Genomic DNA, 23,314 nt, shown 5'->3' with positions numbered 1-23,314 from the left:
TAATTTCCCTAACAAAGCTCTAGGCTCTCTGGAGGGGCCAGTCTTGCTCTGGGGCTCAGAGAGGGAGAGGTTGAGAGGCTCAGCCTGTAGGCAGATGCTCTCAGTGGTCATGCATCTGAGCTGTACTCTTATACCTCCAAGGAGAACGACCTACTGTCAGTTGGGGCTAGAACTCAGGCCTTTGCCTCCACCCAAGACTCCCAGGTATCTCAGCTTCTGGGCCTGGAGTCATCACAGAGATAGCTCAGTTACTTCTCACTTAAACCAGCCATAGGAGACTCTAGGCCTAAGGAGGTAGTAGACACCATGTGGAATCATAACCTGTCATGGATTTATTCCATCCTGGAGCTTATTCCTCACCTCAGTTCCACTAAACAAAGAGACGAGTCCCAAGTCAAGCAAGCCTAACCCAGACTGTTGGCAAAAAAAAAAAAAAATTTATTTCCCTTTGAAACAAAATGTACAATCAAAAGAGCTCAGGGCCTGGGGTAGTAGGGTGATGGGGGTAGGAATCTGTGCCTGATCCCCCACCACCACCCCACTTTTGCCAAAGAGGAAGAGTCTGTAAGCCAGAGACCTCAGAAGGATAGGGAAATAATATGCTGTACCAATGCTTTTTCTGGGGCAGGTCAGCCCACAGGCTACCACCTCCACAAGGTGACAGAAGCACAGACTGGCAGAGCCCTTGGGCATCATGCAGCCTGCCTATCCCCCATCACCAGAGATGAAGTCAGGAATAGACCATCTGGGCAGCCTTAGCAGGGTACTGTGGCCGTAGACCTGGATGTGCAGAATAGATTATTAGACACATTAGTCAAATGAATGACCACGTCAAGAGAATGGCTGTGGTTTTCAGGAGGCAGCCACTGCTCGGTGGTCCCTGACCTCAATGAGATGGCTATGTTAAGGCCAAGAACCGGATGGTGGTTATGAACCTCAAGACTTTTAGCACCAGATGGTGGAGCTCTCCTGCTAACTCAGCTTCTTGGGGCCTCTCAGGTAAGGGTGATGGTGCTGGAAGGTCTCTGTGCCTCTTGGGGTGGGGGAAAGGAGATGCCGTAAGGCTAGGTAAAGCCATGTCCTGTGCCCTTTCTCCTTCTCCTCTTCCCCAGCTTCAGTAGAACCCAGAAAGGATACAGGAGGTGGGGAAGGCCAGAGTGGTATCTCATTTCTAGTTTCTGGGCTATGGGCCCCTCCTCAGCGGGAGAGAAGGGTTTAGAATCGCTTTTCCTCAGGCTGGGAAGTAATGAGAAGCTCCTTGTTCCCGAAGTCCCACCAGGCTGTCATGTGGAATGCCATGTTGGTTAAGACAACAGTATACTCCAGGATGGCAAAGATGGTGTACACTGTCGTGAAGAAACAAGGAAGGGCATGGTGAGCCTCCTGTCCCCACACTCCCCCTGCCCCAGGGGCCTCTTGATAAATCAACCACTACATTACTACACAGGTAACACAATGCCATATCTCACACTGTAGAAAACATCACAACTGTCCCATAGTCACTGACCATCTGGATCCTAGCCTGGCCTCACCTCCAGCCTCACAATACATGTTGTGCCGAAAGTAGACAGCCAGCGCCGTGAAGAAGGAGATGAAGTTGATGATGAAGAGCCGCTGTTTCCAGTTGTAGGACTTCTGATCCTATGGGATAAGCTGATCACTCTGCAGCTTGTTGGATAGGTATCTGGCCTCCTCTCTTAGCCCCAACTCCTAAGGGCAAGTGTCTCCTCCCTTGGTCATGGAAGGGGCATAAGCAGGGGTGGCAGGAATGATGGGCATGTTCACATTCCTTGCTAGTAGGGCCAAGGAATGGTGGTGTCCCTGCCCTTCCCACTTCAAGGGGATGGAATATGAAAGTTACTTTGGCGTCAACCAACCAACCCAACATGTCCAGATATGGTGGGGAGAAAAAAGGTGTATGTGTGGCGGGGGGCAATTGGAGTTATTACAGATTACAGACCCTGACACATCTTCCTAACCTGCTGCAGCCTGGTGTTGCCCCTCATTCCACCTCCATTTGAAGCCTCCATCTCCTCTATTCTCCAGTCTCCCATACTACCCAAACACAGTCTTAGATTTTGACCAGCCAGTCACCCTCCACTTGTCTCCAAGTCCCAGCCCCAGCCCAGGTTCCAATTAGAACACCAGTTCCCACCTCAACATTAACTGCATCCAGAGGAGGTCTTGATTTTCCTCTGGGCCACCTGGAGCCCCAGGTCTACACCATACTTCCTGACTTACCGTGTGCTTCTTGGTCAGCCGCCAGATAATGCAGGTAAGGAGCATGTGACTGAGGGATGCTGCGATGAACACAATGAAAGCATTTTCATGGATGGCTGGAGGGAGAGAGGAGGGTTAGGAGTGAGCATTGCAGGGAGCACCCAAACCCTATGCCTGAAGGTCGGAGTAAGGAAGGGACAGGGCATTCCCTCCCAGAATCCTTCCCCACTCTCCTTCCCTCCTCCGGGCACCCACTGAAGTCCTCAGAAGAGGAGACGTAGGTGAGCAATAGCAGTGCGAGGTTCTCGATGATGTTGAGGCTGAAGTTGAGGCGGCAAAGCAGTTGGTAGCTAGGACATGGAGAGGTGCAGCTGAGGTAGTGGTTCCAGTAGGCGAAGGCCACCAAGAAGCGTGGTGCAGAGTGCAGGCCGATGCAGAAGCGCCACACGTAGCGCTGGGGCACCTCCCCACCGATGGCCGAGCTCACCGAAGGCAGGTAATTGGGCACCTAGAGAGTTGTGACCCATCTGGGCACTGGCCCTTGCAAGGCCCACCCACCTGGAGATCCTTCTCTCCATCTAATCAACCTGGCCCTCAGAAGGCTGTGCTCTAGTCCCCTCCCTTCCAGGAAGGCTTCCTTCAGGTACCCACATAGCTCTCCTCAGAGACTGCCATGTCCAGGTGCCAGCTCCCTAAAGCACTTGGTTCTCATTCCCCAGCCAGACTAACATTTGTGCAGGGACATATGTGACCTTCTCCATCTCCCTACATATAGCTAGAAAAGCTTCAGACAGGTTCAGAGACTCTCTGAGCCAGTAGTGGAAGGCCCGGTGAGAGGTTCCATGAGCCCCGGGCCCCAGATTCAGTCCCATGACAGGGATGAGTCAGAGACCATCTGCGCTTCCTTGGGGCAGGGCTGGGCAGGTGTGCCAAGATAGTAGAGGGTACTATGAGATCCTGGGGGAGCTGGGCCAGAAGGGCACCCTCACCCTGCTCATGTTTAAGAACGTGGATGCTCCTAACCTGTGGTAGTCACCCTGTTCTTGTACATCTCTTCCATCCATCTTTCTCAAAAATGGGTTTCATCATTCCTTAAGAAATTGGAGCATTATTCTTTCAAGCTGAGGAAGGGGAGGAGACAATATACAGCTGCAAGGATTGCGGTGTTGCTTGTATGGGAGGGTGAGGTGAGAGGATGGGGGGGTGAATGAACAGCTGTTTTGATGGGCACAAGAAAGCCAGGAGTTGCATCTCTTAGATGCCAGGCCTGGAGCTGCTTCTCAAACTTTAATATGCATATAATTAACTCACTGGGGATTGTGTGAGAGTGAGAAGGCCTGGGATCCAATCATCTGCATTTCTGAAAGATTCCAAGACTGTGGAAGCTACCAGTCTGTTGCCCACACTTTTCATAAACTTTTTTAGACTTTCAACAAGGGCCAGAGCAGTGCCAGAGTCCAGAGAGGGAATGACCCTGCTGTGATTATGATGGGACCAATCTTCAGAGATGGAGTTCTGTAAGATCCCTTCCTTTTTCCCACTGGGGATGTTGAATAGTTTTCCAAAGCAGCTAGGCAGGTAGGCATGATGGAAGCAGCTCACAGGGCAGGGGTGGGTCTAGAGAGGCACCAGCCAGGGGCTTCACATCCTTCACAGAAAAGGAGATGGATTCCCATCAGCACTGTCAGAAGAAACTAAGTGCAAAACTCTTAGAGAAAGGGTGCTGCTCTCAAGGCCAGGGCTTGAGATACCATAGCTCGAGACCAGGCTCAGATATTCACTCCGAGTATTCAGTGAAGAGGCAGCATGGAGGCTCTAGAGCAGGGATGGGAACTTTTATTCTGCCAAGGGCCACTTGGATATTTATAACATCATTCGTGGGCCATAAAAAATTATCAACTTAAAATTAGCCTGCTAGTCTGGCCAGTGTGGCTCAGTGGTTGAGCGTTGAGCCATGCACCAACAGGTATCCGGTTTGATTCCTGGTCAGGGCACATGCCCAGGTTGTGAACCCGATCCCCAGTGGGGGGCATGCAGGAGGCGGCCAATCGATGTTCTCTCCCATCGATGTTTCTATCTCTCTCTCCCTCTTCTTTCCCCTCTCTCTAAAATCAATTAAGAAACATATATTTAAAAAAAAATTAGCCTGCTATATTTGGTCAGGCTAATTTGGTGAGTTGTGTGATGTTAGCAGGTATTGATTTCTCAGGCCTTATACGATCACGGGCTAGACGTTCCCCACCCCTGCTCTAGAGACACACTAACCTGGGTCTGCATCCCAGCTCTGCCTTTATTAGTAGGGTAACTTTGGGCAAGCCACTTCACTTCTCTGAGCTTCAATTTCCTCAATGACAAAATAGGGAAACCACTACCTACCTTGCAGGGTGATTGTGAATATTAAATATAATGGATACAAAGCATCTGCAGTATCTGGCTCACAGTGGATACAAAGGATGGCTTTCAGGAGAAAAGCTTCCCTGAAAAGCCTGTAAATAGGTAGTGAGCTACTATATTGCAGTCAAACATGGGATGGCCTACTTGAGGGAGAAATGGGAATCATATCTTCACCAGACACTTCTGAGACCTTCATTCCTCTCTGACTTTTCTGCCTCTGTGAATAGGTCCTCTGAGTAGAGTTAGTGGGAGTGCTGCCTCCACTTCCTAGAATATTCATTCTGAAAACTAGTGCCACAATCTCAGCTATTTAAAGGGAACAGGACCAGCCTCTAAAGCTTGGAGGGGAGAGCCCAGTGCATTTACGGGCGCAGATCCCTGACCAATGCTGGGAAACAGGTAAAGAGTAGAGATGGGCTTGGCTGGTGTGCTTCAGTGGATTGAGTGTAGTTCCATGGAGTGGGAAGTCCCAGTTCGATTCCTTGTCAGGGCACATGCCCGGGTTGTGTGCAGGAGGCAGCTGATCGAGTTTCTCTCTAACATCGATGTTTCTATCGCTCTCCCTTCTTCTCTCTCTAAAAAAAGCAATGAAAACATATTAAAAAAAAAAAAAAGTAGAAATAGCAGAGAATTGGGGAGACACCTTGGGAGGAAAAGAAAATTAGGGTCCTGTGATGAGAGAATTAGAGTCCTGGGGCTGCCAGTCCTGTCCTCACAAATTCCACCCAGATTAGTGGTGAGAGCAGAGTTCTAAAAGCAGGGATTGTCTCTCCCATCTCTCTCTCTCTCTCTCTCTCTCACACACACACACACACACACACAATCTCATAAAGACACTCACATTCACATAAACACATCCTATTCCAAGCACACAAATTCCCTACTTACCAACTATGCCAGCAACAAGCAAGCAACATCAGGAGCTATCAGAAACCAGGTACACGGTTCACCTCAAACCTTACCATGAGCCTAGAGCTAAGAGTACTGAGAGATGGGAACATAACCCCTTTTCCCAAGAACAGAAACCCTTTGGCCTGGAGGACATGGCTCAGTGGATCTGTGGCAGGGCAGCAGATCAGAAATTCACATGATATAAAGGGAGGGAGCCCAAAATATTCCCTGTCATAGCACCTCAGATTTCACCATTAGAGATTCATTCCTTTGGCCTCTGATAAAAGATCCTTGAAATTATGCCCTGGCCAGTTTGGCTCAGTGGTTAAAGCATCAGCCTGCAGACCAAAGGGTCTGGGTTTGATTCCTGGTCAAGTAACATACCTGGGTTACATGCTTGTTTCTCCTGCCTTGGTTAGGGTCGTGCAGGAGACATCTAATCGATGTATCTCTCTCATATTGATGCTTCCTTCTCTCTCTTCCCCTCCCTCCCTTCCATTCTATCTAAAAAACAATGGAAAAATATCCTCAGATGGGGATTAAAAAAAAAAAGTTCCCTAAAATTACGGATGACTTTCTTATATACCTTACTGCTCCCTGCCCCTTGCCAACTAGTAAAAAACTCCCACTCCCATCATTTCCACTTTCTATTCTCTGGATTCCATCCCCTCCTCCTTATCCTTACAGTCCCCATCTTAGCTCTGGTCTCCCCAGCAGCATAAGCCTCTTCACTGGTCTCCCTACTCTTGTCCCCTTCCCTCCTTTTAGAAGGCAGATTGGTCTTCTAAACCACAAATGTGATCATGTCCCTTTCTCGATAAAATCTTGCCCAGATGGTTGGCTCAGTGGTTGAGCGTCGACCCATGCACCAAGAGGTTGCCAGTTTGATTCTTGGTCAGGACAAAAGCCCAGGTTGTGGGCCCAATCCCCAGTGGGGGGCATGCAGGAGGGGGCCAACTGATGTCCTCTCTAATGTTTCTATCTTTCCCTGTCCCTCTCTCTAAAAAAATAAGAAAAAAATCAATAAAGAAAAAAATCTTTCCAAAGCTTCCCATTGCCCTCTGGATAAAATCAAAAGTTGTCAGCCACCTCCCCCAAAAAAGTTGTCAGGTGGCATTCACAAAGATTCTTCTTCACCCCATAGCAACAATGCCCCCTCAAGAAAGAAAGTCTTCCCCAACGTCCAACCTGGGTTATATGCTCCCTCTGGGCCCTGCTATCCCTGCCCTCCCTTTTAATACAACAGGAGTTCTGTCTCACTTTGTAGTGACCGTCTGGCCCTAGGACTCTCTCTTGTATGAATGAGATGCTACGGGCAAGTCCACGTTCAATTCAATGCCCCTGACACAGACCCTCTACTCCTGAGTCCTCAGCAAAGGCCTGGTGGACTGATCTCGGAGGCAGGAAGTCCATCTAGGTTTCTAGCTGGCAGAACCCTGAGTGGACACAAGAAGGCCAGAGACAGAAACCAAGCTAGAAGATCCCAGAGCAGGGCTGGGGGTCCTGTTAGGTTAGGCCCCCAGTCTCAACTATAGCTATCTGTTACTTCTAGCTCCTGGCCACATCTTACCTCTTCAGTCCTGGCTTTTCTTTCAGTCAGGTCTTTCTTCAGCCTTCTTCTCCCTCTCATGATCTCTCTTACTTATTTCCACTCCCTTCCCTTCCCCCTCTCCCCTTTGCTCCCTTGCACTCCCTATAATCCTCTTCTACTCTCAGAGGACTGTGACCCTACTCTCTGAGTCTCTCCCTGCAAATTTCCCTGAACTCTGACCTGCCCCCCACCATCCTTTTATCCCTTCCCCCTTTCTCTGACCCTCCACCTTCTCTCCTACTCTCTGATTTTGCCCTTACCTCCATCTCCCGACCTGGCCCTGACCCAGGTACTTGGGAGCCTGGAACTCACCCCACAGTCAGTGGCCACCGTGTACTCAAAGTGGAACACCAGGGACCAGATGATGCAGAAGAAGAAGCCGAACACGGGGAAAGTGATGAGCCACCAGAGCATGGCTGTGAAGCGAAGCCGGAAGATGGTCCCATCAGGGTCCAAGGGCTGGGAGGCTGCGGAGAACATCCTGTAGGAAGTGGTGCCTAGGCAGGGTGAGGGACACAACGTAGGGCCTAGTGGGATACCTGGGCCTGGAAAAGTAGGGCCTTTTCCAGAGCTACTCAAGGTATAAAAAAGAGCCAGAGTAGAAAGAGCATAAAGGGGAAAGAAAAATAGTGCAGGAGAGAAGAGGTGCAGAGGGCAATGGGGCAAGAGCAGCAGAGATAGGCAGGATCAGCTCTGAGGAATACTCTTGGCACACTGGCCACCTCTCAAAGAGTCTGGAAAACAGGCGCCTAGTGGTCTGGACATGAAAGCTCTGATGGCCTACCTCATTCTCACTACCATCAAACCCACTCAGGAGAAGGGTCAGAGGTGGAAGGGTTATTACTCCCATTCCACAGAACGGGAGACTGAGGCCCAGAACTATGCCAGGATCAATTATTAGGACTAAGGCCTCTTGCCACCTGACAGATTAAAGCTCCAAACAAGGCTTTCTTCAGGTCAAGGATCCTAGACAAAGGACCCTAGCTCAGACTGGCCCAAGCCCTCCCACTGACCCTGTCTGACCACATTCCTGCTCTTTACCCATGTTCAACCAGGAACAGTGGGCGTGCCCCAGAACCTACTTCAATGGGACCACAAGCTGCCAGCCATCCAACCCCCAGGCTCAGAATGATCCAAGCCTCAGGCCAGCAGTATACCCCAACCCCAAGACACCAGGGTCGCTCTGAGGCCCAGACCTCTATCTTCTTTCTCTCTGAGAAGCCCATGTCACCCAATCCAAGATTTACAGGACTCTGAGGATCATGGGAAACTTCTCCACTCAGCTAGAGCCTGCTGTGCTGGGCCAGACCTAGGACAGACAGATCTAAACCCAGGGAGCTCCCTGCTGCTCCCTTCTTCCTCCAGGCACAGAACTCCCTTTCCACCCTCTAAGGTCCTGCCCATCATGGCCCCTCAAGCTGGGCTCCCTTCTGGGAGAGGGAGGTTGGACAAAGATGACTTTGTATTAAAAGGCCTAGGATCAAATCTGCCCTTGGGACTCATACCTCCCTCCATTAGGGAACCCCAGTCCACTAGTCTAACTCAGCATCAGGGAATGGGACAGGGGAGAGATTAGGGGAGGGGGGCCCGCATTGAGCAACACTCACACCGGGTGCTGAAGGATCCGGGGCTTGGGCTGAGGGCTCTAGCCAGACTGAGACTGTTCTAAGACTACAGGGTCCCACCCCCAACTCCCCAGGGCCAGCCCTCCCGCCCACAAAGTGCCCAGATCTCCATGCCTGCCCAGGCACACAGCCTTCCTAGGACCAACAAGGCCATGTCATAAATTCTGGAACACTCTGCAAAGGTAAGAAGTGACAGTGGCTAAGATCAGCCCACAATAACGTTCTTGCCAGGGATGGGGGTGGAGACCTTTCTGAGTGTTGTGTCTAGGGATACAGGCAGTTTTCTGGAAAGGGAAAAGTGGAAAACAGAATAGGATTTTGCCCCTTTTGGTTGGAGTAGGACTGAGTATGTTGTTGGGCCCCAATGGAGAGCTAGCTAATCTCAGGACAATAGATTCATGATCCAAAAGAGATCTAGACAGGCCTCAATATGAGCTATCAGTATCCAGCCTGAACCTATGCAGAAACAGCTAATAGCCAACTCAGGCTACATTAATAGAGGCATGATAGCCTATAATAGGAATGGAACAGTCCTGCATTCACCTGTACTGCTCAGGCCATATGTAGTCCTATGCCCAGATCAGGGCCTAGCATGGAGAGAACAGTGATCAACAGCGCCTGATGGAACTAGAGCTATACTAACTAAGAGTAGGCTCAGGGACTCCCATCTCTGCAGGGCTGGCTGGAAACCAGGAGGAAAGAGTAGCTCTAAGGTTCCTGAGGCAGAAAATCGCCAGGAAAAGAGTTTATGCTCACCATAAGAAACAGCTTGCTAATTGTTAGCTACTAAATCTCTTTGGAACAGGCTGCCTGGGGAGGAAGAAAACTCCCCATCATTGGGCATGTGCAAGTAGAGGTAAAATCATCTAATTATCGATATGTTAAACTAAGGTTACTTCTTTTATTCCTAGGGTTGGTCATTCCTGGGAAATTCAGGCTGAAAAATTCAGAGCATATACAAAAATCCCTAGGGGATCCAACATGGTAGTCCCAGGAAATGAGAACAAAATACCCACAGGGTCGCTAGGCCTAGTCCTGCCCAGAGGGGCCAGGTACCCCTCCTACAACTACCTCTGCCTTAGCTACATAACCAGTATGCCAAGAATAGGTCATAAATATGCCAGATATGCTGAGGTTATTGATCTCATGAGCTCTTGGAGCCAGCCATGAGGAGCAGAGCAAACAGCCAACATTTAACTCCATATGCTGTACAAATACTATGATTTTCTGTATGGACCATGACTGCATTATACCATTGCCATACTTTTCCCAGAGCATTGGGCTGGGGTATCCTATTTACTTATCCAACAAATACTGATTCAGATGTAGTGCTCATCTTTAAGGAGCTCTCAGCCTGTTTGGGAAGATACACAAATATAAGGTGATAGAACTGTGGGAGAGAGAACACAGGGTACTGTGGGTATCCAGAGGAGGGAGTGATTAAGTTTGCCGCAAGGAAGCTGAAGAAGACTTTTTGGAGGAGGAGGTAGTTCAGCAGCAGTTGCAAAATGAAGGAGTTGGCCAGAATAATAGAAACATTTGATGTATTATCTAAGGTGAGAACTAGGTCATGGATTCTTTCTAATCCTCCCCCTTAGATTACCTGTCCTGTTCTTTCTGATAGCTCCCAGCCTAGGTTTCATCAGACTAGCTGCCCACAGCTCAAGGCCCATGATTACCTACTGACAAACAGAGAGCGAAAACTTCAAGTCCTATGAACAAAATAAGTGCCCCACTCCAATTCCCAGCCAGACTCCACTGCTAGTCACAGCCCTTTTTCTGGAGCAAATGCTCTTTATAGAAAGAGGGGAAGCTCAGCTGACTGGGGGCCATCAGAGCTCTCTCTGAGGCTAATGCAAAAGTTCATGTTCAGGCCCTGGCCGGTTCGGCTCAGCGGTTGGAGGGTTGGCCTGTGAACCAGAGAGTCTTAGGTTCAGTTCCCAGTAGGGACACGTACCAAAAAAAAAAAAAAGTTCATGTTCAGGCCTCTTTTCTACCTAAAACACCTGGGTAAATTCCTCTTCCGCTCTGTTTTCCAGCCTAACAATTTGCTTTTCCTCATCTGCTCCTCACATTTCCTTCCACCCTTCACATTTCCCAAACCACCTTCCTATCCTTCCTCTACCTGGAGCTCTACATTAGCCTTGAGGAGGAGGAGGAGGACAGGAATTATGAACCCCATTTTAGACATGGGGAAACTGAAGCTCAGTATTATTGTCTCAAGTAATATATAGAGTCAGTGGATAAACTGGTATAACAGAGGTCAACACAGGTCTCACCCCCGCCCCCTTTTTTTTAATACGGAACGCTTCATGAATTTGTGTGTCATCCTTGCACAGGGGCCATGCTAATCTTCTCTGTATCATTCCAATTTTAGTATATACACTGCCAAAGTGAGCACAGGTTTCACTCCCTTTACTCGAATATCCTGCAGAGAAAGGACTCTCACATCTTTCTTCCTGACCCAGCACCCCATATCACTGTCCAGAGGATACATGGCCACCTATGGAACCTCAGAGGACATGGGACCTACCCCAGAACACACACTCATAATCAGATCCTCACCCAGACAGGCACAAATACAGTCTCTCTCACACACATATCCCACTCAAAGCCTTTATAGTCATGGCCACTACAGTTATGCATACATATACATAATCACATTCCCAGAGACAGGCACAGACCACAGTGCCATATTAAGAGGCTCCAAATGCCCTCTAGCCCAGTCCTGTTCTCTCTCCATCCCCCAGAAAACCCTGGGTCTCCTGCATCTGCCTTTCTATGAAGGACTAGGTTCTGGGGCTGCCCAACTTTAGTAACCCCAAGCCCCAGCAACCTCCATGGAAGGTAGAGGGAGATTAATCCTTGTGGCCTCAATTTACAGGCATCCCCCCCAGCAACCCAGCATATTTGATGGACCCGACTTCTAATCCTGTTATAACAGAACCAGGATCCAGAATAGATCCAACTGGGTCTGAATATGAGGTATCAGTGCCCCCAATCCCTACCCCACAGTGTGTAGCCGTAGTCTCCTTGAAGTGGAAGAGCAGGGACCACAGGATGCAGAAGAGGAAGGCGACAAGTGGACAGCAGACTGTGACCAGGGCCACCATGGTGAGGCGGAGCCGGACCAGGGTCCCATCCCGGTCCAGTGGCAGTGGGACCTGGTACATCTTGTCAGACCTGGTGATGGAGTGGCATGCTGTCAGGGCCCAAGGCAGCAAGGATGGGACTCTGGTAAAGTCAGCTCTTGTGCTCATTCCTCAGACTGAGTCCAAGAAGGAAGCCATCTAGCCCCTAAGTTTGGACAGCTCCTGCCCTGAATGAGGAAGACTGATTTGGAATCCCATGAGAACATTCACCCTCAATTTCAGAGGAAAGACAATTAACTAAACAAGTGCTGCAAAGAAGTTTGAATAGATTGGGAGACCTCTCCCCTTTGCCTGCTTTGACGGGCCTAGAACTACAGGAACTGGCCTAACTAGTCACTCTTATTTCAGGAACCAATCCTAAAGCCTCCTAGTACACAGAATGGTCCATTTCTTCCCCAGGTCCTTGAGCCAAAAGGCTTCAGGGCCACCCATCCACTCTCACTCCTTTACCAACCTACCCAGGGTCCCTCTGTACCTTCAGTCCCTTCTCAGGCTCTGTGTGCTCTGTGTGCCTGCACCACAATCCAATAGCAGGAAGGACTCCATAGAAACTAACAGAACTTTGACTCCCTGTTTGTCCCCACCTGCTGCCTCACATGCTCTGAGGGTGAAAGGCTTTGCAGAATCAGGCCTGGTACTGGCCTGGGCTTGCAATTGGAGAAAGCTGCCTATTCAGCTTCTGGAGGCTTCCAAGTGCCAGGAACCTGTCCACCCCTTCTGGAGAGTAGGTATGGGCTCATGAGCGATGTGACTCCCCTCAGATGAGGTTATCTAAGGTTAGGAATACACACCAGTTGAATACTATAACAGTTGAATACACACCAGCAATCTTAGCCTAGCACTCCCTCAGTGTATAGAAGAAGTTGAGACCAAGAGAAGGACAGGAACCTGCTCAGGGTTACAGGGTCACAAACTACAACTGTGGCCTACCTTGACCCCTACCTCTGTGGGTCCAAGGAAGCCATCTAGCCCCTAAGTTTGGGGCAGAGATCTGGGCAGAAAGGTCAGATTAGAAGGGGAGGGAGAAGGGGTGCTTGTTTATAGAAGGAAGAAAGGTAAAAACCAAACCCTATATAAATGAGTCAGTCATCCCTGTTCCCATTATAAAGACAGAGAAAACAAGGTACAGAGAGAAGGTTCTTTCCCAAAGCCTATGCTGAGCCTGAGGGAAAGCCATCCTCAGAACTTAGGTTTCTTGTTGCCAAACTAGGGCTGGTTCCAGATACATAAAGAACTCACTCTTCTGGCCTGGTCGATGTGGCGCAGTGGATTGAGCTTCATCCCATGAACTGAGACGTCCCGGTTCGATTCCTAGTCAGAGCACATGCCGGGGATTCGGGCTTGACCCCCAGTGTGGGGAGTGCAGGAGGTAGCTGATCAATGTTTCTTTTCTCACATCAATGTTTCTAGCTCACTCTCTCAACAATCAATAAAGCCCAACCAGTGTGGCTCAGTGGTTGAGCGTCGACCCATGCACCAAGAGGTCACCGGTTCAATTCCCGATCAGGGCACATGCCCAGGTTTTGAGCCCAAACCCCATTGGGGGGCATGCAGAAGGCGGCCAATAAATGTTCTCTCTCATTGATGCTTCTATCTCTCTCTCCTTTCCTCTCTCTCTAAAAATCAATAATGAAAAAATATTAAAAAAAATAAAATTAAATTAAAAAATCAGTAAAGCCCTGGCCGGTTTGGCTCAGCGGTTAGAGCGTCGGCCTGCGGTCCGGAGAGGCCCGGGTTCGGTTCCCGCTAAGGGCAAGTACTTCGGTTGCAGTTTGTCCCCGGCCCTGGTTGGTCATGCGGGTGGCAGCCACTCGATGTGTCCCTTCACGTCGATGTTTCTCTCTCTCTCTCTCTCTTCCTCTCTCTCCCTCCCACTCTGTCTGTACAAAAAATGGAAAAAAAAAAAATCAGTAAAAACATTAAAAAAAAAAAAAGAACTCATTCTTCTGGATTCAAGGGCCTCACCAGATGAAGTCCCAACTCTTCTGGGCCCCGCCCTCCAGAAAAACCTGCCATAAGGCTGGCCTGCTGGCATTCCAGAACAAGCCAGGAAAATAGGCCTCTGCATTCTCATCTATCTTCCCCCGCCCACTTCTCTGCCAGGCCCTGTCAGACAGCCTACCCTAACTGCTCAAGCTTCTTTCTCCCTTTAGGGGCCAAGGGTCTCCCAGGGGAGGTGGAAGTGGCTCTGGTGAGCCTCTCCAATCAAGCACATTCCTTGTATCAGTCCCCAAATGGTCTGAGTCTCTCAACTCAGGGCCCTGGAAGGGGAACACTCTCCCCACCAGATCAAACCCAGCTTCTGTGGTTGTAACAGTATTAGTCCCTCCTCCCAAAATCCCTCCCTTAAACCAGCTGCTATAGATCCCTCATGAGCCCCTGGGGTCCCCAAACTGAAAACTAGATCCTCAAGGAATGAATAATCCAGGGGGGTGACAAGCAGGCTATTCCACTTTTTCCAGATGTACCTGGTCTCCCTTTTAGCTGTGTGACCTTGAGCAAGTCACCTAACCACTCTGGGCCTGTTCCCAAAGTTGTTCAACACGGGGATAATGTGTTTTAGATAAGACCATTCCAACCTGGTCATTCAACAATTCCAGGCCTCAGAACAGGGAGCTCACTACCTGAAGGGCAGCTCTTCAGCCCCAGTCAGCTCTGACTTCCTCATAGGTATTACTTAGTTGAAAACTGATTTCTTAAGAGTACCCCTACCTTATCTTCAAAGGTCCTTAAAGATCTTCTCAGCTTTCAGTCTAAATTCAGTTACTAGGTGCTTTCTCAATCTAGGCATTCCAGTTTCAGTTTCTTTTAAACCTCACTATAATTCTATGAGGTGGGTGCTATGGCCTGTATATCTCCATTTTACAGAGGCTCAGGAAGGTTAAAAACATTTGCTCATGGTCACATGCTAAAAACTGACAGGGCTGAGATTTGAAACTAATCTATTGGATTACAAATTCCTTCCGAAGCCCCCCACCCCCGCATTTCCAGGCACCTAAGGAGGAATGCGGACCAGGAGTCCCTATGGAGTTAAGAAGGAAGAGCTCAGCCTTTGCCCACACAGCCCCGAGTAAGATAGGGGCGGGGCGGGGGGAGGGGGGGGCGTCAGTTCAGCGAATCAGTTCAGCAGTTGTTCCTGGGTAGGCACCAGGGCTCCCAGGGTTAGGGACCGAGCCCTGCGGAGGCTGGTCCACGTGGCCGAGCTCCCCCAAGTGGGGCTGCCCAGCGGTTCTGCACACCCATCCCCATACTCACCCAGGCTGTGGTTGTGAGGACACCTCGCTGGCGCAGGCCAGGAGCGGGGATGTGAGGACCCAGGGGGTAGACTAGGACACGGAAGGGGGTGAGCGGCGGGGAGGGGGGTGGAGGAGTGGGAATGGTGGGGGCGGGGCTGGCAGGCTTGGGGTGGAACTTGGGAAGGAAACTGCGCCCAGATCCTCTGCTGGCTCCTCCCGGCTTCTGCAGACCCAGGCCCTGGGCTCTCCCCCTTAATCTGGCGTCCTCTCATGCCATGCCTCTCTAGCCCTCATCTGTCCCATTAATTCCGGATGTTGGGACAGCCGGAAGAGCCTTGTACACCGGGTTTGACCTGTTGGATAATCAACTTTGTCACCTTACCTCTCCACTCCGTTCCATCACCTGTTGAAAGAACATAAAATTAATTCAGCAAGGCCCTGAATTCTCTTATTTCCTGATCCCAGTCTCTCCTGCCCCTCCCCGACTCTAGCCGAATTATCCAACCTCACCCCTCTAAAATATTAAACCAATTTCACCCCAGCCTTGGCGCTCCTCGCCCAAACTTTGTTACCCAGAGCCGATTTGGGGAATTTCAGCAGAGAGGAACACCTGAAAGGTAGTGAGATCCACTGAGGCCCACCCCAGAAACTCTGGGCCAGAGCTATTCCCGCCTTTGATCAGGAGAGGGCGCTCTGTCCTGCCGGATAGAGAAGAGAGAGGATTTCCAGCCCCTAGCCCTATGAAAGGGTTGATCACCAGAAACGGGACTGCAGGGTTCCCTCTCCACCCTGACTTACCCATGAAGGGACCTGAGTGAGACTCTTGGCTCCCTTTGCAGAAATAATCCTACCCCAAAAGGGTAAGAGGATGAAGAAACCAGTAATTCTTCCTGTAGGCACAATGCCTGTTTGTCAGAACATCTGCCGGGGTTGGAAAACCTCTGAACTAGACACTACAATCATCACATTTCCTCCCATTTATTCATTTATTTTAATTAAAAAAAATTTTTTTTTTATCCTCACCCGAGGACATTTTTCCATTTTTTGTTCAGGTAGAGTGGGAGGGAGAGAGAGAGAAACATTGACATGAAAGGGACACATTGCATGGCTGCCACCCGCACAACCAACCAGGGCCGGGAACAAACGGCAACTGAGGTACGTGCCCTTAGCAGGAACCGAACCCGGGTCTCTCTGGACCACAGGCCAACTCTCTAACTGCTGAGCCAAACTGGCCAGGGCTATTGATTTTTTTTTATCCTCACCCGAGGACATTTTTCCATTTTTTGTTCAGATAGAGTGGGAAGAAGAGAGAGGAAGAGCGAGAGAGAGAAACATCAACGTGAAAGGTACACATCGAGTGGCTGCCTCCTGCACGACCCAACCAGGGCCAGGGACAAACCACAACTGAGGCACGTGCCCTTAGCAGGAACCAAACCCAGGTCTCTCTGGACCACAGGCCAACTCTCTAACTGCTGAGCCAAACTGGCCAGGGTTCTTTATTGATTTTAGAAAGAAAGGAAGGGAGGGGGAGAGGGAGAGAGAGAGAGAAACATCGATGAGAGAGAACATCGAGACTGGCCGCCTCCTGCATGCCCCCCACTGGGGATTGGGCCTACAACCTGGGCATGTGCCCTGACTGTGAATCGAACCAGCTACCTCTTGGTGCATAGATCGACACTCAGCCACTGAACCACACCATTTATTTATTTTCAAAGTTGATTTTAGAGAGTGAGAGAAACATCAATTTTTGTTGTCCCACTTATTTATGCACTCATTGGTTGCTTCTTGTATATGTCCTGACCAGAGGGAACCCCCAACCTTGACATATCAGGACAACTCTCTAACTAACTGAGCTACCCAGCCAGGGCTACATTTTCCTCCATTTAAATCTTCACAGTAATAATTAGTACATTTAGAGCACCCTGTGTACCAGATACTTTTCAACTTTTATGTTATCCTATTTAATCCTCATAAAAACGCCATGAAGTAGTATTAATACCCCCCATTTTATCAATGGAAAACAGAAGGTAAGTTACCTATTCATGCAGCTAATAAATGTCAGAACCAGGATTTGAGTCTGGCACCTGAGGTCCCTTAATCAACATATATTGTTAATCTCACAAAGTAGCTATAAAATCACTTTGAATTGTTTCTCAGCCTTTTGGCTAAGACCTAGTGTAGTATCTGTTCTTACCATTTAAATATCTGATACGTCCTTTATCCAAGGACAATATAGTAAATGGATTTTTGGAGCAGGGAGATGGAATAGGAGCTTGCTTCATCCAGTCTGCCTATCGACCCGGTATTGTAGTAAAACAAATAAATAAATAAAATCACCACTTTGCAGATGGGGAAACAGAGGCTCCAATTTTTATTAACTTGCCAGAGCTTATTTCATGCATTCACTTTTGTTAGGCCCTCTCTGTGGCAAGCCCTGGCCTGGGCAATGGTGGGGAACCCAGAGATATCTAGGCCCCATTCCTGAGAGATCAAAGTCTGGAGAGAAGGTGTCTTGTTCTAAAAACTACTTTTCTTGATTTTGAATTCTTTCCACCCTGTCCTTTAAGGTCCCAGGGCAAGTGAACTAAAAGAACCACCTCCATTTAGTTTCAAAAACTGGACTTGGGTTTTCTACCTTTGGGCTTCGAGTCATCCTTTAACTCCAACCCACAGATACCTGCTTCTGGCCCTTATTCCCTATCTTGAGCTCTTTCCTGGTCCCACATCTTTATTCTCCCTGTTAATCTAGCTTGGAATGCTTCTTTTCCTCCATCTCAGCAAATTCTACTCTTCCTGTAAAGGTAGTGATTATGTTATTTGAAAAAACTGCAATAGAGTGAAGCCACAAACATCGAAGCACAAAGTGGCGAGAGACGACTGTATATGGAATGTCCACAACAGACAAATCCATTAAAACTAAGTAGATTAGTAGTTGTCAGGGGCTGGAGGAGGGAGAGATGGGGAATGACTACTAATGGGTCTGGGGTCTGTTTTCTTTTATTGATTGATTGATTTTTAGAGAGAGAGAAATATCAATTTGTTGTCCCATTTATTTATGCATTCGTTGGTTGATTCAATTTTTTTTGTTCTTGTTGTTAATCCTCACCCGAGGCTATTTTTCCATTAATTTTTAGAGAGAGTGGGAGGGATGGATGGAAGCAAGGAGGGCGAGAAAGAGAGAGAGAAAGAGAGACGATGTGAGAGACACACATCCATTGGATGCCTCCCACACGACCCAGACCAGGGCTGGGGATCAAACCTGCAACCCAGGTATATACCATTAACCAGGAATCAAACCTGAGACCCTTCAGTCGACAGGAGGACACTCTAACTGCTGAACCAAGGGCCGTTGGTTGATTCTTGTATGTGCCCTGACCAGGGATCAAACCCACAACTCTGGTATATTGGGACAATGCTTTAACCAACTGAGCTATCCAGCCATGGCAGGGGTCTGGGGTTTCTATTTGGGATTATGAAAATGTTCTGGAATTAGATAGTGGTGACGGTTGCACAACCTTATGAATATACCAAATACCTCTGAATTGTACACTTTAAATATTTGAAGTTGAATTGTATGTCAATTATATAATTTCTTATGTGAATTTTAGCTCAAGTTTTATTTTAATTTTATTTATTTTTGTTTTAATCCTCACCAGAGGATATTTTTTCTTTTCTTTAAAAAAAATTTTTTTTTCCTTTATCGATTTTAGAGAGAGAGGACGGGAGAAGGAGATAGAAACATCGATGAGAGAGAACATCGATTGGGTGCCTCCTGCATACCCCCCACTGGAGATCAGGCCCAAAACCTGGGCATGTGCCCTGACCAAGAATCGAACCGGTGACCTCTTGGTGCATGGGTTGACCCTCAACCACTGAGCCATACCAGCCGGGCACCAGAGGATATTTTTCTGTTTATCTTCATATAGAGTGGGAGAGAGGGAGAGAGAGAGGAGAGAAGGAGAGACAGAGAAAGAAACATTAACATGAGAGGGATACATCAACTGGTTGCCTCCCGCAGACCCCGACCAGGGCCTTGGATGAACCAAAACCGAGATATGTGCCCTTGACCAGAATTGAACTTGCGACACTTTAATCCACGAGCTGACACTAACTGCTGAGCCAAACCAGTCCAGGCTCAATTTTTATTTTTTTCATATAATATTGGACCAAGGTTACAATTTATTTTTTAAAAATATGTTTTTAGCCCAGCCTGTGTGGCTCAGTGGTTGAGCGTCAACCCATGCACCAAACAGTCCACCGATTTGCCCTGATGGGGAATCAAACCTGGGACCTCTTGATGCGCGGGTCAGGGCACATGCCCAGGAGACGGCCAATCGATGTTCTCTCTCACGGATGTTTCTATCTCTCTCCCTCTCCCTTTCTCTCTCTCTCAAAATCAATAAAGAAAAAACATTTTTTTTTTTTTATCCTCACCCAAGGACATTTTTCCATTTTTTGTTCAGGTAGAGTGGGAGGGAGAGAGAGGAACAGATATATAGAGAGAAACATCGATGTGAAAGGAACACATCGAGTGGCTGCCACCCACACAACCGACCAGGGCCGGGGACAAACTGCAACCGAGGTACGCGCCCTTAGCGGGAACCGAACCCGGGTCTCTCAGGACCGCAGGCCGACGCTCTAACCGCTGAGCCAAACCGGCCAGGGCAAGAAAAAACATTTAAAAGTAAAATAAAATATGTTTTTATTGATTTTTTTAGAGAGAGAAGAAAGGAGAGAGAAATAGAAACATCAGTGTGAGAGAGAAACATTGATTGGCTTCCTCCTGCATGCTCCCCACCGGGGATTGAGCCTGCAACTGGGGCATGTGCCCTGACCGGGAATCAAACTGGGACCTCGCTCAGTCCATGGGATGATGCTCAATCCACAGAGCCACACTGGCTGGGCTCTGAGCCCCTTTTATTTAAAAAAAAATTTTTTTTTCTCTTTATTGATTTTAGAGAGAGAGGAAGGAAGAGGGAGAGAGAGATAGAAACATGATGAGAGAGAACATCTATTGGCTACCTCCTGCATGCCCTCCACTGGGGATCAGGCCTACAAACTGGGCATGTGCCCTGACAGGGAATTGAACCTGGGACCTCTTGATGCACGGGTCGATGCTCAGCCACTGAGCCCCACCGGCTGGGCCTGAGCCCCTTTTCTAAGACATGTCAGAATATTTAGAATCAGAATTCCTTGACATTTATAAAGAATATAAATCAGCCTTGGCCCATTTGGCTTAGCAGTTAGAGCATCGGCCTGCGGTCCAGAGACACCCGGGTTCGGTTCCCGCTAAGGGCACATACTTCGGTTGCAGTTTGTCCCTGGCCCTAGTTGGGTCATGTGGGTGCCAACCACTCAATGTATCCCTTTCACGTCGATGTTTCTCTCTCTCTCTCTCTCTCTCCCTCCCACTCTATCTGAACAAAATATGGAAAAATGTCCTCGGGTGAGGATAAAAAAAAAAAGAAGAAAGAATATAAATCATATCTATCATACATTGAGGGGTTACTATGTACTGGGTACCTGATAAGTGCTTTATCTCATTTAATTCTCACAGCAACCCTTTGAGACAAATACCATTATCTCCCTTTTACAGACAAGGATACTGAGGCTCAGAGTGGTTAAGAAATTTGCCCAAGTTTTACAGGTAATACATGTTTGGGTTCAGATTTAAACTCACTTCAAGTTTTCTACTTAAGAAAACAATTCATTCATTCATGCGCCAAACATTTAACGTGCACTTATACTGTGTTTGACCTTAGAGACACAAGAATAAATAAGTAGAGAAAATACTTAGTCGGGTTTGAAGATTGGAAGATGAGAAATCAACAGTTCAGGAGGGCTAATGAGGAAGCTAGGGAGAACTAATTACCCAGGGAGAACTAATGCCTTTCTGACGCAGAGCATAGGTAAGGGAAGGGGGAGGGGGAAAAGGAGGATGTTTGGATGGAGGAGTTGGGGAAAGGTGGTTGGAGTCAGCTGTTTAAATTAGTTTTACTATTTTACCCTCTATACATTTATTTTTTTCTTCCTTCAAGCATCTATTGAACACCCATAATGTATCAGGCTTCTCCTATCCATTATCTTTTTATTTTTATTTATTGATTTTTAGAAAGAGAGGGGAAGGGGAGGGGGAGAGAGAAACATCAATTTGTTGTTCCACTTATTGATGCATTCATTGGTTGCTTTCTGTATGTGCCCTGAGGAGAGATAGAACCTGAAATCTTGGTATATCGGGATGACACTCCAAGCAACTGAGCTAACCAGCCAGGGCTTCTATTATCTTGTTCATCTTCATAACACTCCATTCTTTGACAAATTAATCAATTATCTCTAATCCACTGCTACCACTGAAAATCTACAGGGATGTAAGTTCGCCTACTTTTGGGCACAGACCATTTCTATTTTAATGCCCCAGTTGGAGGTGAAGTAGTAATCCTAATAGGCTTTTTTTTTCTTTATTGATTTTTAGAGAGAGGAAGAAAGAGGGAGAGAGAGAGAAACATCAATGAGAGAGAACATTAACTGGCCGCCTCCTGCATGCCCCGAACTGAGGACCGGGCCCACAACCTGGGCATGTGCCCTGACCGGGAATTGAACCCATGACCTCTTGGTGCATGGGTAAATGCTCAACTACTGAACCATACTGGCTGGGCTTAAAAAAATTTTTTTTTTCTTTATAGGCTTTCTGAGCACAGTCCCTGCTATACTGTTTGGGACCCTCAGTTACTAGGTCTAGTTTCAACATGCTCCACCCTCCCTTTGTAATGTCAGGCTTCTTCTCCAGGCTAGGCCTGGGGAAAAGGAACACCTGTTGAAGAATAAAAAGCCATACGCCCCAAATGACATCACTCATGCCAAAAGCACATGATACCAAATCTAAATTTAGTACCTGATCTAATTGCATTTTCAACTTCTCCCAGAAACATAATCTTAATCAACCAGTATGAAACTTTCTGATCAAGCACCAGTAAGGAAATCTGTCACATAGGCCCTCTCCATCCTCCATAGAAAGTACATAATAAAAAACCTTCCTCTTTCCCCCCCCCCAAAGAAAAGCTGTCTTTTGCTAATAACTCCCTTGATCCGCCCTTCTTATAAAATCCTCCCATTTTGTATAACCCCTCAGAGCACCCTTCCAGTTGCTAGATGAGATGCTGCCTAATTCATGAATCTCTTTATATAGTCAATTAGATCTTCAGATTTATTCAGTTGAACTTTGTTTTTTGATATGTTTTTATTGACTTTTTAGAGAGAAAGGGAGAGAGAAATGTGGATTTGAGAGAAAAGCATCCATGGGCTGCCTCCTGCACGCCCCCTTCTGGGGATGAGCTGGCAACCCGGCATGTGCCCTGACGGGAATAGAACCAGGACCTCTCTGTGCATGGGACAAGCTCAATCCACTGAACCACAGGGGCTGGGTTGAATTTTGTTTGTTTGTTTGTTTTTAATCCTCACCTGAGGACACTTTTCCATTTTTTGTTCAGATAGAGTGGGAGGGAGAGAGAGAAACATCTACGTGAGAGGGACACAGAGTGGTTGCCACCCCCACAACCCAAGCAGGGCCGGGGACAAACTGCAACCAAGACACGTGCCCTTAGTGGGAACCGAACCCAGGTCTCTCTGGACCACAGGCTGATGCTCTAACCGCTGAGCCAACCAGGCCAGGTTGAACTTTGTTTTTTAACACTAAAATCAAAATGCAGCTCTGACTTCCAACAGCCCAGGCACAGAAGACAGGAAAGTAATAGGATACAATGTGACAGAGGCCTGCCCAAGACAGATCAGCAAATGTATCCCAGAGAAGGCGGGAACATTTGAACCAGGGCTTCAGGAATCACTAGGGTTTTCTAAACGACAGGTGGGAAAGAAATCCTATGCTGAGCCACTCCCTTAGGGCATCTCTGATGCTCATGTCTATTGTAGGGACCCAGAGAGGGAAAGGTTCTGCTGGGGCTGGCTTGGGTTAAGAGACAAGGAGACCAGGTTTTGAGGTCTCTCAGCAGCTGCAGGCAAACTACACGGACAGTCGGACCTCCCAGGAGGGCCCTCCAGCTCCGCACGTGGTGAAGTGAAGGGAGGACCACAGGGAAGTCTTCCTTTCACGGCCCACAGATTGGGGCAAGGTGAGGGTAGAATAGTTACCATGCCATCCTGGAGCCTTCCCTCTGATTGGCCTGAGCTTCAGCAGCCGGGTTCTCTCTG

General features: G+C 48.2%; 1 protein-coding gene and 2 non-coding genes across 6 annotated transcripts; 1 reads left to right on the top strand and 2 right to left on the bottom strand.

The window, feature by feature from the left end:
* Positions 1–425: 425 nt before the first annotated feature.
* PGAP2 (post-GPI attachment to proteins 2) lies at positions 426–23,314 on the bottom strand. 4 transcript variants are annotated; one of them, XM_036259771.1, is made up of 8 exons: positions 23,255–23,314; positions 15,492–15,512; positions 13,113–13,184; positions 11,730–11,904; positions 2,476–2,728; positions 2,242–2,336; positions 1,533–1,641; positions 426–1,346 (listed from the first exon to the last, which is right to left on the bottom strand). In XM_036259771.1, exons 4-8 carry the CDS (start codon positions 11,892–11,894, stop codon positions 1,216–1,218), a joined length of 753 nt encoding a protein of 250 aa, XP_036115664.1. In that variant the 5' UTR covers positions 11,895–11,904; positions 13,113–13,184; positions 15,492–15,512; positions 23,255–23,314; the 3' UTR covers positions 426–1,215. The 4 variants fall into 4 exon arrangements, with proteins under 4 accessions (XP_036115664.1, XP_036115665.1, XP_036115667.1 ...); XM_036259772.1 differs by lacking the exon at positions 23,255–23,314 and adding an exon at positions 15,720–15,741; XM_036259774.1 differs by lacking the exons at positions 13,113–13,184; positions 23,255–23,314 and adding exons at positions 7,409–7,593; positions 10,825–10,827 and having other exon boundaries at positions 11,735–11,904; positions 15,492–15,507.
* On the bottom strand, positions 11,016–11,118 carry LOC118629107. The gene has a single exon (XR_004959357.1). It is a non-coding gene; the product is annotated as a U6 spliceosomal RNA (small nuclear RNA).
* LOC118629206 lies at positions 17,255–17,443 on the top strand. Its single transcript, XR_004959436.1, has one exon. It is a non-coding gene; the product is annotated as a U2 spliceosomal RNA (small nuclear RNA).

Source organism: Molossus molossus, unplaced genomic scaffold (genome assembly GCF_014108415.1).
Source record: "Molossus molossus isolate mMolMol1 unplaced genomic scaffold, mMolMol1.p scaffold_m16_p_13, whole genome shotgun sequence".
In the NCBI taxonomy this organism is placed as follows: Eukaryota; Metazoa; Chordata; class Mammalia; order Chiroptera; family Molossidae; genus Molossus; species Molossus molossus.
The sequence above is the reverse complement of the archived record's forward strand: the minus strand, read 5'-3'. Positions and strand labels throughout refer to the sequence as shown.

What these genes read in the sequence shown, in the direction of transcription:
- PGAP2 (XM_036259774.1), bottom strand. Translation starts at nt 11,894, where the DNA reads ATGTACCAGGTCCCACTGCCACTGGACCGGGATGGGACCCTGGTCCGG. An exon ending in GGCTGACCAAGAAGCACACG is followed by an intron (nt 1,642 to 2,241) that starts GTAAGTCAGGAA and finishes CTTATCCCATAG; the next exon opens with GATCAGAAGTCCTACAACTG. An exon ending in CATGTATTGTGAGGCTGGAG is followed by an intron (nt 1,347 to 1,532) that starts GTGAGGCCAGGC and finishes TCTTCACGACAG; the next exon opens with TGTACACCATCTTTGCCATC.